Genomic DNA, 16,471 nt, shown 5'->3' on the forward strand with positions numbered 1-16,471 from the left:
GGACACAAAAGCCCACGAAAGCAACAAATGGTGTGGTGGTGGAGAGTGGACGTGGACGTGGACCGGGAGGATCAAGTAGCGCTCGTTACGCCGGCCAGACGCTCACTGCTCCGGAACGATGCTGCAGCTCATCAGCGCCAAGCTCCCAACTTTATCATCCACCACAGTGGACGAGGTCTGTGTTTGTCCTCCGAGATCCCACGCTGTTACAAGTGTCGTGCACATCGTGATGTGTGTGTGTGACTGATGTCGTGCACACTCACAGTCAGTGCACACACTGATGTCCCTGCACACACTGACTGGTGGTGTCCCTGCACTACATTGGCACTTTTTTTGTGAGGATGAAAAAAAAGAAGAAAAAAAGGAGGCTCCACGTCACATGTTCTAGTAGTGGCTAGTTTATTCAATCCAAATTGAGACCCGATTGACCACTAGATGGTGCAGTTTCTTAGATTAAGCTCTTAAAACCACGCGCACCTTGCATCCCAGCCTTTTTTTTTTTTTTTTTTTTTGCGCTTTTAATGCATTAGTAAATGAGGTATGGTTATCAACCATCCTCTTGTGGGCATGATCCATCAGTGGTGGAAAAAAGTACAAAAGTATTGGCACCAACATGTATTTTAAAGGGCCTACACCATGCTTTTAAAACTATATTTTTTGTATAAATATATGCTCAAAATTGAGTCTTAGACAGGTTTTAACCCTCAACAAACACTCTGACCATTATTTTTGTTTGTTCTAGCTCTACTATAATGAGGCTCTCCAGCTGCAATACCAAAACGGCCTCTGTTTGCTCAGGGGCGCATCTAGTGGGGTTTTTCCAGAAAAAAAAGAAGTTTTTTGAAAAAAAAAAAAAAGTTTTTGGAAAAAAAAGTTTTTGGAAAAAAAAAAAACGTTTTGAAAAAAAAAAAGTTTTTGAAAAAAAAAAGTTTTTGAAAAAAAAAAGCTTTTTGAAAAAAAAAATTGAAAAAAAAAGTTTTGAAAAAACAAATTTTGAAAATGACCACTAGAAAAAATTGAAAAAAAAATTTTTTTTTGAAAATGTTATTTTTTTTTACTTTTTGACAGTTTTTGGAAAAAGAAATGTGAAAAAAAAAAATTGTTTTGAAAAAAAAAAGTTTTGAAAAAATTTGTTTTTGAAAAATGTATTTTTTTTTTTTTTTTTTACTCTGAAAAAAAAAACGGGAAACGCGTGTGACGTCACATGCATCAACTCTCAGAACAGCACTGTTCTGAGAACCCGTGGAAAGCTTTTCATCTGTCTTCCCAAAACCAGAGAAAGACACAATGTACAGAAACTAGAAGTCTAGAGTTCAGGCCGCTGTGCGGCCTTCACCGCCATGTTGCGGCAGTGTGGTGTGTGTAATGGCCAAATATGGGTAATTCTTTTTTTGAGAAAAAAAAGTTTTTTGAGAAAAAAAAGTTTTTTGAGAAAAAATAAGTTTTTTGAGAAAAATAAGTTTTTTGAGAAAAAATAAGTTTTTTGAAAAAAAAATTGTTTTTGAAAAAAAACATTGAAAAAAAAAATTGGAAAAAAAAAGTTTTGGGGGAAAAGAAAACGCTTGCGCACACACACACGCGCGCGCACGCGCGCACGCACGCACGCACGCACGCACGCACACACACACACACACACACACACACCCCTCTGTTGTAATTCGATACTCTACTCTGCTCAGCTCCTCTCCCCCCTCCCTCCCCCTCCCTCCCTCTGTAACTTGATACCCTGATGATCATTTCAGCACTGGCGAGAATGTTCAGAATACTATGTCAGGACTGGCTGCTCTGCGTGAGGCGAAAGGCGAGATGTTGTTAAATTGAAATAAATGCCGTTCAAAGAGTGGCATGTTTAAAATGTGGACAGTTGTAAATGTTCACGCTTGTTCGACGTGGTGGCTATGTTTGTGAGAGGTTTAGCGAGACAATGGAGCTAAACATTCTGCTTCTAAATTGTCACCACTTTGTGCTTGCTCAATTGTATGTATTAGATAGGACTTTGTGAGGATAGAAGGTGCCAGTGGGACCCCAAAAAAAGGTTTTAAAATAGAAAAAGTGAAAATTCATGGTGTAGGTCCTTTAAAGTACTAAAACTAAAAGTAGTCATTATACAGAATGTCCCATTTCAAGTTTTGAAAATAGCAGCTGTAGATCGGCTTGGCTATTTATATAGCCTATATAGGTTAATAAGTGGTTAATGTATGTTTTGTAATAATAATCAAAAGAATAAACAAAAGTAACTAAGTTTTCAAATACTGGAGTAATTTGCCTCTAGATGTAGTGGATGGAATAGAAGTAAATGTATTGGGAATTGGAAATACTCCAGTAAAGTAAAAATGCCAATACCACATTTTACTACTGCAGGGACCCCCACAACCTTTTCAGAGATACCATATAGTTTCATAGTTTGACAACACAATCATCAATGTATTTTGGTTTCATGTCAATTTGTGTTTTCAGGTATTTAACCACTTGAACTTGAACTTGAACTGTCAATACTTAATACACTTGACCTTTCACTCTGTACTTAGTCTGCTCTTTTTTCACTATACACCAAACTTCTTTGCAAAAAATAGACGATCCTCTAGGTAAAGTTCTCAGAATATGGACGCTAGGGTTCAAGTGAAGGAGAAAAAAAGTTTCTATCACACAGAGATTTGGAGGACCCCTGTAGTAACTCTGAGGACCCCCTAGGGGTCCTGGACCCCCCTGTTGAAGACCCTTGGTTTAATCATTTGGTCATCTCTAGGCTGCTATAGCCTGCTACACATTTGACTGAAACAAGAGCATGCTTTGTAGCTGGACATTTTAGGAAACTTTTCCTCATCCTTTTTTTAACCATGTCCTGTGAGAGAGGGAGCAGGCGGTACACGTCTCTCTCACCCTCGCCTGTCAGGGTGAAAAGAGGGAATCATTAATATAGCATTAGCAGCTGGCTGGGAACCAAACTCTGCCCAGGGCACATCACACACACTACACCGTCCACTGCCCCGATGTGTTCCATGAGGCTAAAGTGTCATCCTTCAGCACCGCACGTTTCCGTAGCCCATTAACTATTGATCATATCCACTCAGCATTTTGGCCCTGGCTGGTATGGTGTGGAAAAGGCCCACCGCTGCTGCTGCTGCCCTAGCTCTGGTCCAGAGCGTCAGCTGCCCATATTGAATGAATCAAGTAGAGTAAGTAGTGTCCTCTCTCTTCATCATACCCGTCAGGCGTAAATGAGACCTTCATCTGGACTTTATCAAAAATGACTTGTAGCCTGCCAATTTGTGATAGGGGCCTCAAAACATTAAAAGAGTTGTTGGTATAGTGCACGTGTGTGTGTGTGTGTGTGTGTGTGTGTGTGTGTGTGTGTGTGTGTGTGTGTGTGTGTGTGTGTGTGTGTGTGTTTGTGTGTTTGTGTGTAAATTCTAGTGTGGAATTATTTTCCATACAAGTTTCCACAAATTGCAGGTGGATGGGTGCTCGGTGGGAATGACCCCTATAAGAGTCAAATCCAGTACATAAACTGTATAAGAGAGTCATATACATAAAGTGACAGCACCAGCGTGAAGGCCTGTGTCACCCAGATTGACATGATGACGGTCTCATATAGGCTACCTGTTCATATTCTTTTTATGTTTTAAGCTATTTAAGTGATTAGTATGTTTTTTATGGGACAAGATGATGAAGTTGTCAACCTTTCAAACCATTCCTTTTAAGGCTAATAGTTTGGATTGTAGCCCACTGCAGATTAATATAACAGTTTTATCTTTTGACAATCAACAGTTTCCTTAAGGACCACAGGAATAGTTGTTCTGTTATGGGCGGTGTTTTGTTAATACCAGTGATATTACAACTGAGTTTTATCCGTTGTTTATCAGCCGTTGTTTATATTTATCAGCCAAAATCAATGCCTAACCGGGGAGCATTAATGTGCTCTGCAAAAAGATCCCCAGTAGTATCTGAGAAGACTTAACTTTCAAGGAGGATGTAACAAATGCATGTCTACCAGTCTAATATCTTGTTCCAGAATCAGAAACTGAAGATTACAGTCCAGACATATGTTTCAGTGATATGTAATTCTCAACAGCTGTTGTCCAGCGGACTGAAGCCAGCCCACTCTCTCTCCAAGTCTGCAAAATGAATTTGAAGATAATCATCACCGCACAGACTGTGCTGAGCTGGCTGAATGTCATCAAAAGGGGGGACACTGAGAATACACACTCTCTTACAGCAAACCTAAAGCCATTAAGAAATCTAATCAACAACTACTACTAAAGGTAGGCAAAGATTTTAAATATTATAACTAAAGATTAGTTAAATAGATGAATAATATAGGAGACGTGCCCTACCTTCCTCCATCTGTGACAGTAAAAATTAAATTATCAACTTAAAGATAGGGCAATAGATACGGGATAACTTCAGATATTTACATATACTACATAATGTCTAGACAACGATATCAGTTGCTTTTCATATAACCTGACCGCCGGCACTGACCCAACTTGTGGAAAAGTATAATAACATAAAGCATTTTCCCCACAAAAGTTGGAGAAACACTTGAAGGGCATACGTGCAATGTTCAGACACAATTCAGCTATTCACTAGACTAGACAGCTGTGGGTAAAGTTTAAAAGTCACAGAAACAACTCTCAACAAATAGGCCTACAGGATCTTTCTGGGAACTATAGTTAAAAATAGGAAATTGTTTCTAGAGCAAGGTTATTTTGACCAAAATAGCATCTAGACTCATTACAAACTATTATAAAAGAACCGCAGTGTGGAAATTTGTGTCCCCACTCCCCACATCAGAAAAGTGTTTTGTATGGTGTCATATACAGCTCACTGCCACTTAAATAAAAACAATGCACAAAGTATTACAGTATTTTATGGTCGGAAGTCAGTGCAGTCTGTAGACATTAAATAAATGCTCCCACTCCAACACATTTTGGAGAAAACACCTGATTTGTATTCATAAAAAGTTCTATTTATTTCAAAGTTCTTCTGTATTTGACTAACAGATTGTTTCTATGGGTAAACGCATGCTGAAAACACATGAATAATACATTTCTTACAATAATTGCTCAGCATCAATGGCAGACACTGGTGAGTAGAACAAAGGTGAAGATTTCCACTCATTTAGGTTCCAGAGACCCCCCCCCCTCCCTCCCTCAAAAAAGAAAAAAACTAGCATAAAGAAACACAAAATGAGTTAGTTAGGCCAGTCCCGCTTTATAGGATTATAGTGTAGAGTCAAATCCACAAGAATCCAATGTGGCTTTTGGATAATCCCGTCAGAACAGGCAACTGTGCAACGCTACTACAGAACACCCAAGCCTGTTACCATTGATGAGACCCTATTGAAGGAAAGGATGAGATTTGACAGAAGAACAGAGGAGAAGCGCAATCCCTATTAAACAAAACGTCACATTCATTTCTACATGACTAAACAACTCTGTCAACAGCATGTGACATACGGTAGCACCACATGCCTTGTTTAAACAAAAAAGGATTATGAACTATTTACACAGATACAAAACTAGGTTGTTGTATTTTTTTCTTTTTTTGCCATATTGGAAAAATATATATTAATGAGCATACAGGCTACTCTTCCAGAGAACCTGAACCCATTAGGAAAGAAATATCACATTTAAAAACCCAATATATGTAAGCCTGTGCCTGTTCAAGTGGCCATGAATATGCATACAAAAGTTCTATGCATGTCCGTGAGGTGAGGCTGAGGTAAAATGAAGCTCTGCTCCCAGTTACAGTCATCAATAATTGATGAGGGATATTTTTCATATCTTCCTCCATCAATATGTTAATTAACCTAAAAGTCTGATTGTGACATTTTCCCTGATTAATGTAAAGCATGTGCTGCTTTGCTAAGTTAGTAGAGTGATAGGACCTGCACAGCTAGATCCATTTTTACATTCTAAGAAAGTAAAAATAGATTCGTATGGACCCTTGCAGGTTCCATTTTTACTCTGTCAGAGTTCAATGAATGGCTAGGATTGTACTGTGTGGTAGCTGGTATGTTTGAAATATGAATTGTTGGCATATTAATATTATGTTATTGTGAGTGATTCAGAACCATAACTGCATGGACCATCCTGAACGGTAAAATCCTCAGTGATCATTTATCCATTTGTAACAATGAGAGTGTAAATGTTAAATTGACACTGATGACTTTACTGCGTGTGACAGACACATTACAGTGCATATCAATAAGGAGCAAACTTCTGTCGCTCAGACTTTTTCATGCCAGGGTTTGCCATCTTAGCAGTGTAAGCGGATAGACCTTGTGTTAGACCAGAGGCTGCAGGGTGGACAGCCAGGTAAGGGAAAGTTTTCATGCCAAGCAGACTGGAAACGGGAACAGCGTAGTGTGAGGTTTGCATGGTCGGTATGGTGGAGGGAGAGTGGACATTAATGGCAGCGGGGGCTTGGGTGGCGGCGGCCAGGACCGCCATAGAGGTAGGAGTGGAGACAGTGGGAGCGGAGTGAGAGAAGCTCATGTTGAGGTCGACTGGGCTCGCGGAGGAAGCAGCCTGCATGGTGTATTTAGCCATCTCTAAGCTGCAGGCGAGACAAATCGAGGTCGCATGATTGCAGACAAAGGGAGGGGGGAGAATGGGAACAGGGTGAGATGAGGTAGGGTCCAGTGAAGGGGTTAAAAAGTTGGGGCAAATTAACAGAGACAGGGAAGAATGGGTGAGACAAAGGAGAAGGGAGGTGAGAGAAAGAGGAAACAACATAAGAATCAAAGAAGGAAAGTTATGTGTTAAACAAAAAATAAATAAATAAAGGATTTTCATGCTAAGAGTGGAGCAGTGAACCGGAACGAATCCAACCGTACCTCAAGCAAAACAAATCCTACCCTGCTTGTACAATATGCAGTGTTTTGGTGTTGGTCTTATCAACATTCAGCAGTGTGGAGCCCTGCTGGGTCATTTTTAACCTCTGGAATGTCTTACCTGGCGTTGATGAGGTACTGGGCAACGCTGATACTGGCTGGCGAGCCAGTGATCGTGACTTGGCGCATGGCTGAGCCATCAGTGGCACTGGCGATTTTTATGTGAGCCCCAGAGACCTGTCGGATCTCATTGATCTTGCTGCCTTGTCTTCCTATTATGCAGCCAATAAACTGGGGGAGAACAAGACCAACAATTTAAACTAAAACATACTGTAGCTCCCTGCAGCTGCTGAGGCCCTACCATTGCAAATCTGACCAGAGTCAGACCTGCAGGAAGCAATGGAGTATTGTACAATGTTTTTTTTACCCCCCTTCCTCTGTGGAATACTGTTAACCTCTTTAATCTATTAGACGTTTCGTTTATCGTGATTATGAAAACAGCTAGTATTCCAGGATGTATGAATCGCATATTACTTATAATTATACGGTTGTCTATAATTATGATAAGCCAGAATACTGGATTTCAGCAGCTCTGCTTATCGTAACTTATTAGACTGTATAGTAATGTTCTTCATATAATTTATGGCATTGTCAAAATAAATAATGTAATCTTGTCATGGTTTAGTCTCAGTGTAGCACAATTACATCACTTACATCGTTAGGTATTGCAAGCTCTTGTGAAGTTGTGGGGACAGAAGCATCCATACCTACAGGACAAAATAGAACAAGGAATGGCAACATTTATTTGGAAACTTTGCTCTTGTGAGATGATTAATTACACAGCTTGTTTAACTTTGAAAGTGTAATGGACCATGAGTCTATTTTTACACTAGTCAGAGTTAAATGAAGAAATGTGCGGTAAACATCTCAATTATAGTATTCTCACATTACCGCAGTTAATTGTAACAGTGTTTATCTTAATAAAAACAAACTACATATTTTCCATAGATTTATTTATTTATATTTATAGATGATGGACCATATTATTCCCATCTATAATGTACATCTAAGGTAACGTTTTCCCTTCAGTTAGTGGCGGTAACGTACATGAATATATGGGATGGGCGAGGTCAGGAATGGTTTGGCCATGAAGATGTTAGATTTAGAGGAGAGATGATGCAGAGGGGTATCAAGGATGGGGTTGAAAGATTAGGAGATGTTTTTGGAAAGGGATACTGGGCAAATGGAATCGCAAATCTGGATTGTAGTGAGAAACGGAAAATATTTACAAACTGTAAATATTTCTGGCATTTTTCACATTTCCCTATGTCATGTATTTTATATTTTAATTGATTCTGTGCTAGTCATCCTGCTACACATGAACGGGCGGCAGTGAAGTAGAGTGGCTGTCTGGATAACAGAAGGTCTCCGGTTTGATCACCTCCTGGCTTTGCATATAATTGTTCTTGAGCAAGCAGGTGCCTTGAATGGTTGTATCTGCTCTCGATGTGTGAATGAGCAACACACATTATAAAGTGCTTTGCATAAAGGTATTAAAATGTATGTGAATAATTTGGCAGATCATTTCCTAGAAACTGATATACAGACCTAGGGCATCTCTGACTTATGAAACAACTACTAAAATTCTCCATTGTATTTTCTCCATCTTATTTGAGATGCAAGAAATGTAAACGCATAATTAATTATGTGAATTGTGAATCTCTAAAAAAGTATTCTATTAATAATAGTCAACCTGAGAGATGATGGAATGAGACTCGCAAATTAAAAAAGGGGTGTTTTGATGGTGTGATTCAAACAAGAGGACAAAGAGAGGGATAGATGGACTTCCCCAGGGAGCCTTGGGTACGTACCAGGGAAGGTGGGGTTGTTCTGCCCAAGGGAGGGGAAGGGGATATGCTGCATAGTAGCCAACTGGTGAAGCTTGGTCAACTGCAGGGTAGGAAGGAAGTTAGAACTAACCAATCAAACTGGATTATTTCAGTGGAGCTAACATCTAGAATACAGAGTTGAAGTTCACAAATACATCAAAGATCACAAGTGTCGAAAGAAAGTGTTTCTGCTTCTTCTGGAGCTCTCTGGCCTCTCACAGCAGTAACCTATCAATCCTGCTGTACCTGTACTAACTACAGGCTAATTGATCATTAATGGACAAACTTGTGTACTCCCAGTTGTTTGCCCACGTTCATTGTAAACAAAAGCATGCTGCTACTGTTTGTTAGGGTTAGTAAAGTTGATACTGTAGATCAGTGTTGTTAGAATTTCATCTTCGCTGGGTGGGGTACATAAAGGGCTTTAGTGGTGGCTTGGAAGGAGTGGGTATGAGTAACGTTAGGTCATAAGGATAGGTAATGAACACACTTACGTCTTGATGCGAATAGGCATATTGGCCTGGAATTGCAAAGGCCTAGAACAAATACAAGAAAAGATATGGTTATGTCATCATCAGGGGTGTCACACCAAATTCTGGGCCCTGGTTACAAGGATTCACTGCGGGGCCCCCCATGAATGTTCTTCATAGGGGGAGGGAGTTTAACCCATTTAGACTCGGAACGCATTATTTTCTGCTTTAACTATTGAAAAATAGCAGATATACACAGAAGCGAACTTTGATCGTGAAAATGTGTGCAAATCTTTGAATATTTCAAATCCTTCTAAGGTTTTTTTTTTTTTAAACTATGTTTCTATGTCAGTGGTGCTCAAACCTTTTCATGTCAAGGACCCCCAAAATGATATGTATTTGGCCAGTTTGGCCACGGAACCCTATCTCAAAATATTTTGTTCCAGGGACCCCCCCAGAAGCGAAGATTTGAGTTACAAATGTCCGCTTAAAAAATACATTCAAACATTTTCATGACTTTTCAAAAAGATCTACAAGCTCGCAGCGCTGTGAGCTTGTATATCTGCTATTTTTCAATAGATAAAGTATACAATAATTAAGGCCCCTCCACCTTGGGCCCTAGTAACTCAGTCCCACTCCCCCCCCCCCTTGTGACGCCACTGGTCATCATACTACAAGTCAATTATGTTTAGCATGTTGCCTAACCAGGGCTGTGCAGAAGGAACCTTTTCATGGTTGTGGTGTCCCCAATGGGCAGAAGTGAAATTACTTTTGGAGGTGTGCTGTTTTGGCCCCTCAACACGCGACTGCAATTTAGGAATGATTGGATGTTGTGTTCATGATATATGGCGTTTTTGTATAAAATAGGCCCCAGCCACAATTTTGTGAAGGCAATTACAGGCAAACGGTACGTACTGTGTGCCCCCGATGGCCAACTGGTAACAGTATGGCCTGTGGCAGGTTGCTGGTTTGATTACCGAGCCCGACCCAGGTTTGCTGCGTGTCTCTCCCCCCATTTCCTGTCTGTCTAACTGTCTGTCAATAAAGAAAAAAAGCCCCAAAAATATATTAAAAAAGAAAACCGTAGGCCTATATGCTGTATTAAAGTTCTGCTTGTCATTATCACATGACTCACAAGACCATTTGTAGGCCTATCTCATTTGGTGGGGGTGGTTGGGGTCACGTTTCTGCAACAAACGTTGCATTTGTGGTACCCCCTATGGTTGGAAGTGAAATAGCTTTTTTCTTTAAATTGTATAAAGGACCCTCTGTGTGATAAAACTTTGGGGTAGATCGGACAATTTGTAATTTGTGTGATTTTTTTTGTCAAATTCTGAAGGCAATCGTCAATTGGAATGGAATATGAAAACTTTGACTGTTATAGGCCAAAATGTGAAGTGGTCTGTATAGTGCCATGATGCAGATTTAAGAAATGTGGCCATCCTTGACCTACTGGGGGTGCGCATGCAAAGTATCACATGGTTAGCTGTCTGCTGTCCACATTGCTCTTATCTCTAAACATTAAATTGTAATTAAGGTCATCCAATTATTCTTTTCTCTACTCTTTGACTGAGTACAGAAATCCGATAGTATAATATGCATGATAGGGTACAGAGAAGAGTGGGTAACGAGTCCATAAAATAACAAAATGTGAATCACCTCATAATTTTTGTTTTATAGCAAAACACTGTAGTTTCACAATTAGGAGAAGAAGAAAAAAAGACCACTCACATAATTATGACTAATTGGTCTGTAAAATCTCAAACCTACTTTATCTTGGTCCAATCAATCCTAGGACCTTAACCTCTTTCAACTTGGCGTCCCTATTTTGGACATCTGAAATATTAACATTACATTAAAATAAATAAAATCAAAGCGTATTTCTGGGAAATGTTCCAAGAATGTCAATATCTATAAACAAAAATCTATAATCTCACAATGCGTCACATCGTGAGGCATTTTGAGTTTATACATCAGCTATTTTAGAAACAAAGGGCTTAAGTGGTTATTAACAGCACTTCATAGCCATATAATTACTGTACATAGATGTGTCCCTCTAGTGGTCACAGGGTTACATGTTTGACTTAGCCTGATTTCAGACCACTCTGAGAGTGGGCGGGTCTACGGGTTTGACTTTAATCTGACTATCACCTAGATATCGTCATAAAGTCAATAGTTACACCAAGCAAGTCATTAATATTTACATCTATGTAGCCACTGTGCACTACAAAATGGCTAATGCTTAATTCATATACCGTTGTAGCCTACAACAGTGTATCAGGCTTGGGATTATATCACTGATCACGTACAGTAATAAAGAAGATACTTACTGGTGCAGAGTGCTGTTGTGCTAATACGCCATGGTTTCCTCCAGGCATGGCCTTGGGCCGATATGGAATGGTGGCTCCCTTTGGAGGTGACTAATAATAAAATAACACAGACCACAAGTTACCAGGAAGGAAGGATTGTCTGCCTGCTGTCAGAGAAAAATCTTGCAACTCAAGCAGCAATTTTAATGCTCTTCCTTGAGCCAAGTGTTTACAAGGTCTTTTATCGTTTGACAAACTTAATGGTCGTAGGGGCCCATGAGACCCATTCAAAACCCACATTAAAGTCTCAGAAAAATGCATGGTTGTCAACCTGAAAATGAGGCTGTTTTTCTATTTTACAGAAAAGCCAACTTTTGAAGGACACAGGGCCATAAGCCTGCAGCTAAGAGTGAAAGTTGCCTGAGTAATCCTAGATAGGGACTTATGCCGCTGCATCTTCATCAATGTGACACATATGATGGCTGTACAAAGCTCCTGAAAATGAAAATCTTTTCCTCTCTCACAAGTACTTACCTCCAGCATGACCGAGCAGATGTGTCTCACACACTGAGTGATGGCCTGTGGAGTGCCAGAGATAGTCACAGCTCTCTCTGTGGAGTCAGGCAGCATGTCTCCTGCCACCTGCACTTGGGCACCTGTGGTCTTCACATTTCCATGGCACAGCAGAAAAAAGTATTAGTGAAAAGTGACAATTATCATTAAACCCACCGTCTAACCTATGAGACTACTGGAAAGGCTGGGCAGGCATACAGACAGTGGGGACTCCGGTGGCCTAAAGGTTACAAGTGCACATGTCTTGTAGCCAGGAGAAATCTGGATGGGGAAGTCAATAACCAACACTCACCCCTCTCTAAACATCCACTGTTGAAGTGCCTTTGAGCAAGGCACTGTGCTCCGAATTGCTCAATGGCATACAATGGCCTTCAGTGTATAACTGTGGTAGCTCCCAGATGTGACTATGAATGTGTGCAACTATATAAGTATGAAGCAGGGTGTTGCTGACAAAGAAGCACTCGAAGGAGAAAAATATATGGAATAAGGAATAGCCATGTCTCATTCGATATGGTCTGTTTTCCATTTAGTCTTTGCTGCCACGAACAGTGACAAGTTTCATATTTTGGCTTAGCTTAGAGCAGCAGTTGAGAAAAATGCATCTGAAAAATGCATCTGAAGACAAAAAGGAAGATAAATCTGACTAGAATGTTAGGCACTTTAGGTGCTGTCAAACGCTAGAGCGGTGTGATTGTGTTGTGGTAAAAATGTCTTTGCTTAGGCCAGGGGAATTAAAAAATAAATAAAAGGGTGATGGAAAAGATGTGTCCTACCTCTCTAATCTCTTTGATTTTGGAGCCTCCTTTGCCAATCAGTGAGCCACACTGGCTCCCTGGGAACACCAGGCGAAGTGTCACAGGTGGCTTGCTTGTCACGTTGCTGTTTATCATTGCTGCAGTAATATCCTGGGGGAGAGTTAAGACAAATACGCTTTATTCTCAGGCTGTAGAAATTTCAGCTTTATTTTATACTGTTGCAAGACTGGCAAGAGCCACATCCACTATGTGGTTTGATCGTCATTTATAATGCTTTAAAAGGATCCCTGGCTAATACGACAAATATGCCTTAACACATTATAATTGTCCTCTATAACTACAATGTAAAATTAAAAACACCTTAACTATTGTATTTCTTCTAGAAATAGCTAATCTTTCACTCAATAGGGGAAATGCCTGTCGCAGGTTGATGATGTCATGAATGTCATGTGTCATTTTTATGGCATGCATGTGCAAAAAAACAAAACACAAACACATTTGAAATATTGATTTGATGCTCATATTAACCATAGGAAGTATTATGTTTGTTTTTATTTGCACATGCATGCCATAAATACCATAGGGATAGATCACAAATTACATTTATGACATCATCAACTTGTGACGGGCATTTCCCCCATTGAGTGAAAGATTAGCTATTTCTAGAAGAAATAAAATAATTAAGGTGTTTTTAATTTTACATTGTAGTTATAGAGGACAATTATAATGTATTAAGGCATATTTGTCGTATAGCCAGGGATCCCTTTAAAGATGCAGAAGTTTTCACTTTCCATTTATTTTGTCACATACCTCCTCAAACTTTTCTGCGATCATAGAGAAAGCCCTGAAGAGTCCTTCAGTAGGCCCGGTAATGGTAACTATCCTCTCAGGTGAGGAACCTTCTGATATGTTGATACGTGCACCACTCTGTAAATACACATTCAACCTGTCACAACAAGGAATCTGTAATAAATACACATTAACCTGTCACAGCAAGGAATCGCTTCCATTTGCTGTGACTGATATGACAAAAAATAAATGAATAAAGCATTCAGGTAACAGTGGCTAGTGTACCGTACTTCACCGGACGACTGTGTCACTGTGTCAGAGACGCTGACACAGAGTGTGTGTGTGTGTGTGTGTGTGTGTGTATGTGTGTATATGTGTGTGTGTGTGTGTGTGTGTGTGTGTGTGTGTGTGTGTGTGTGTGTGTGTGTGTGTGTGCGTGCGTGTGTGTGTGTGTGTGTGTGTGTGGCCATCCGGAGCTAATATTGCATTTTCTATTTTCTATTCTTTTCACATGTTTTAGACATTTTCAGGTACAGGTATTTAGCTTTCATTTCATAAAGTAAAGTCAAGGGCGCTCTTATAAGGCTGAACCTGTGTCAAAATCTGGAATCTGTCATAGATACATCATAGACGACTGATATCACTAGTCTCTAGCCACATGAAGTCTGGTATCCACACTGAAGCCACCCCGTTCCTATGTGGATACTTAGATCCACATTGGAGCCACACCATTCCTATGTGTGGATCCCGATATTTCAGGTTGTGCTATGCACCTTATCTAAAAACAAGCAGGCAGGACAATAAGAAATGTGCTGGAGCACATGGGCGTTTTATATTCATCAGAGACTCTTTTGAAGATGCAATAGCAAAACGCTAGTCTGCACCAGCAATAAAAAGGCTTCAACTGCTTGCGTGCTCCAGTACTCTTTCTACCTTTAACGTTAAATAGTTGTTCGTGCCCAACTCACCTCCTCTCTCATTTTCTTAACCGTTTCCCCCTTCTAGAATCACACAGAAAATGACAAAATAAACATAATGAGGTCTTTCAGAAACCTAGTGAAACAAAACAAAACAAAAAATGAGACCCATGAAAATTGATAGATTATATCATTAAGATACATACCTTCCCAATTATGCTGCCCACTTCCTGTTATCAAGGAGATAATAAAGAATGGTTATATTGCCATATACTGTAGTGTACATTGTATTATAAAAGGCCTTTTTCTGCACCTTGAGAATAACCAATACATCCAAAGATTGTATGCCAACTTTGGGAAAGCAAGTCAAGTAATTTATTTTGGAATAGCAGATTTGTGTGGCTTAAGGGTCATATACTTATTTTCAACAAGATAATACTACTCTGAGGTCTTTGTAACAAGCCCTTTTCTGGACAGGCTGTTTCTGGAAAATGAACTGCTGATTCGCATGCTCCATTCTGAAAAGTGGTTGCAGGGGTAGGCAACCTTAGGCACGGGTGCCAACATTGGCACAGGGGAGGGTGATCAGATCATTGGTACACTGGCATAAGTGTGAGAGAGAGGTTTTTTCTTTTGAAAAATAAAATAAAAAAATTAAAATCCTGCACATAATTCTACATTCATTCAAACGGATAACTCTGACTGGGGAGGGAGTCTGTGAGATAGGTGGATTATTGCTCTAGTCTCGAGAGTCTAACGATGATCATTACCTCCTGATGTGAAAGAAGAAGAAACGTATAGTCTATGGACAACCAAAGTCAGTTGGAAATATTACATTTTGATGTGGTGTCATAATTAAACATATGGCATACTGACTCTCAAGACAATGAATGGCACTTCAAAAAGGTTGCTGAACCCTGTTCTACATAGTTCTCATTCACCCTAGTTATCCTAAAACCACTCCACGTTGCCTCTGCACTGTTCTCATCTTCCCCTCTAATGGTGGAGAAAGTGGAGGTATACTGAAGAAGTGTGCTGGATTATTTTAATTATTCCCCACTCGACGTATAGTAGGAGGGGGAGTCAAATCGGAATGTCTTGTTTATCGCATGTATTCTGACCTAGCCAGCCCACAAGAAACAGTCTGGGTTGTCTTATTTCACAGTTTGTGTTAGCACATCCGAGAACAGCTCAGTGGCCTTGTGTTAGTGTCTGCCCTGAGACTGGGAGGTCTCAGGTCGGGGTTAAATCCTCCGGGCGAGTCATAGCAAAGACTGTAAAAATGGTACCCAATGCCTCCCCGCTTGGTGCTCAGCTGCAAGGGTTGGATTGGGGGTAGGTCCCAACTGTCAATTCCAGGGGGTGCACTTGTATATCAAGCTGACTCACACTGAAGGAAAGAAGAGATAGGCTCCTGACCTATGGGCCACACAAGGCTCTGGGACTGTTGGTTCTACTTACTTAACAACAGTAACCCAAATTTAGGTGCGCAAAAACAGTTTTTTTCAGTACAGAAATCAGAAAAAAAGAAAGAAAAAAATCACTTTCACTGTTTCAGAGAGGGCTTTCAAAGTGATTGTTTAAATTGTCCAACCCTTTTCACGTTATCCTTTGAGACAAACCCCATCTGTCTAGTATCTAAGCAAGCAAGAAAATCGAAATGCTGTTTGACCTAAGACTGCTTGTATCTGGTTACCTTCCCATGCATCAGAAGCCTCAGTGTCAACATCACGTTCAGACCCCCATCTGAAGCCATTTCTTCCTTGTCAGACATGGTCAGTGTATTCCAAGCTTCAAAGTAAACTCTGTGGACAGACAATAATGGTTGTGGAGAACCTCCAGAGTGTAAAGGAAATGTTTGGATATTTCAGGCTGTGTGGTAATCTTTCACCTCTAAAATGAAAATGAATGACTACTTAGAGCATTGCCAT

General features: G+C 40.1%; 1 protein-coding gene across 1 annotated transcript; it reads right to left on the reverse strand.

Moving 5' to 3' along the window:
* Positions 1 to 6,206: 6,206 nt before the first annotated feature.
* LOC308296557 (poly(rC)-binding protein 3) lies at positions 6,207 to 16,314 on the reverse strand (the record flags this gene model as incomplete). Its single annotated transcript, XM_080739852.1, has 12 exons — positions 6,207 to 6,561; positions 6,960 to 7,129; positions 7,553 to 7,605; positions 8,710 to 8,788; positions 9,222 to 9,263; positions 11,528 to 11,617; positions 12,041 to 12,169; positions 12,853 to 12,984; positions 13,645 to 13,761; positions 14,592 to 14,624; positions 14,747 to 14,770; positions 16,237 to 16,314. The coding sequence occupies 12 exons, from the start codon at positions 16,312 to 16,314 to the stop codon at positions 6,207 to 6,209; spliced, it is 1,302 nt and encodes a 433-aa protein (XP_080595978.1).
* Between the last annotated feature and the right edge of the window lie 157 nt (positions 16,315 to 16,471).

The sequence above is a fragment of the Nannobrachium achirus genome (assembly GCF_963921795.1).
Source record: "Nannobrachium achirus genome assembly, chromosome: 13".
NCBI lineage: Eukaryota > Metazoa > Chordata > Actinopteri > Myctophiformes > Myctophidae > Nannobrachium > Nannobrachium achirus.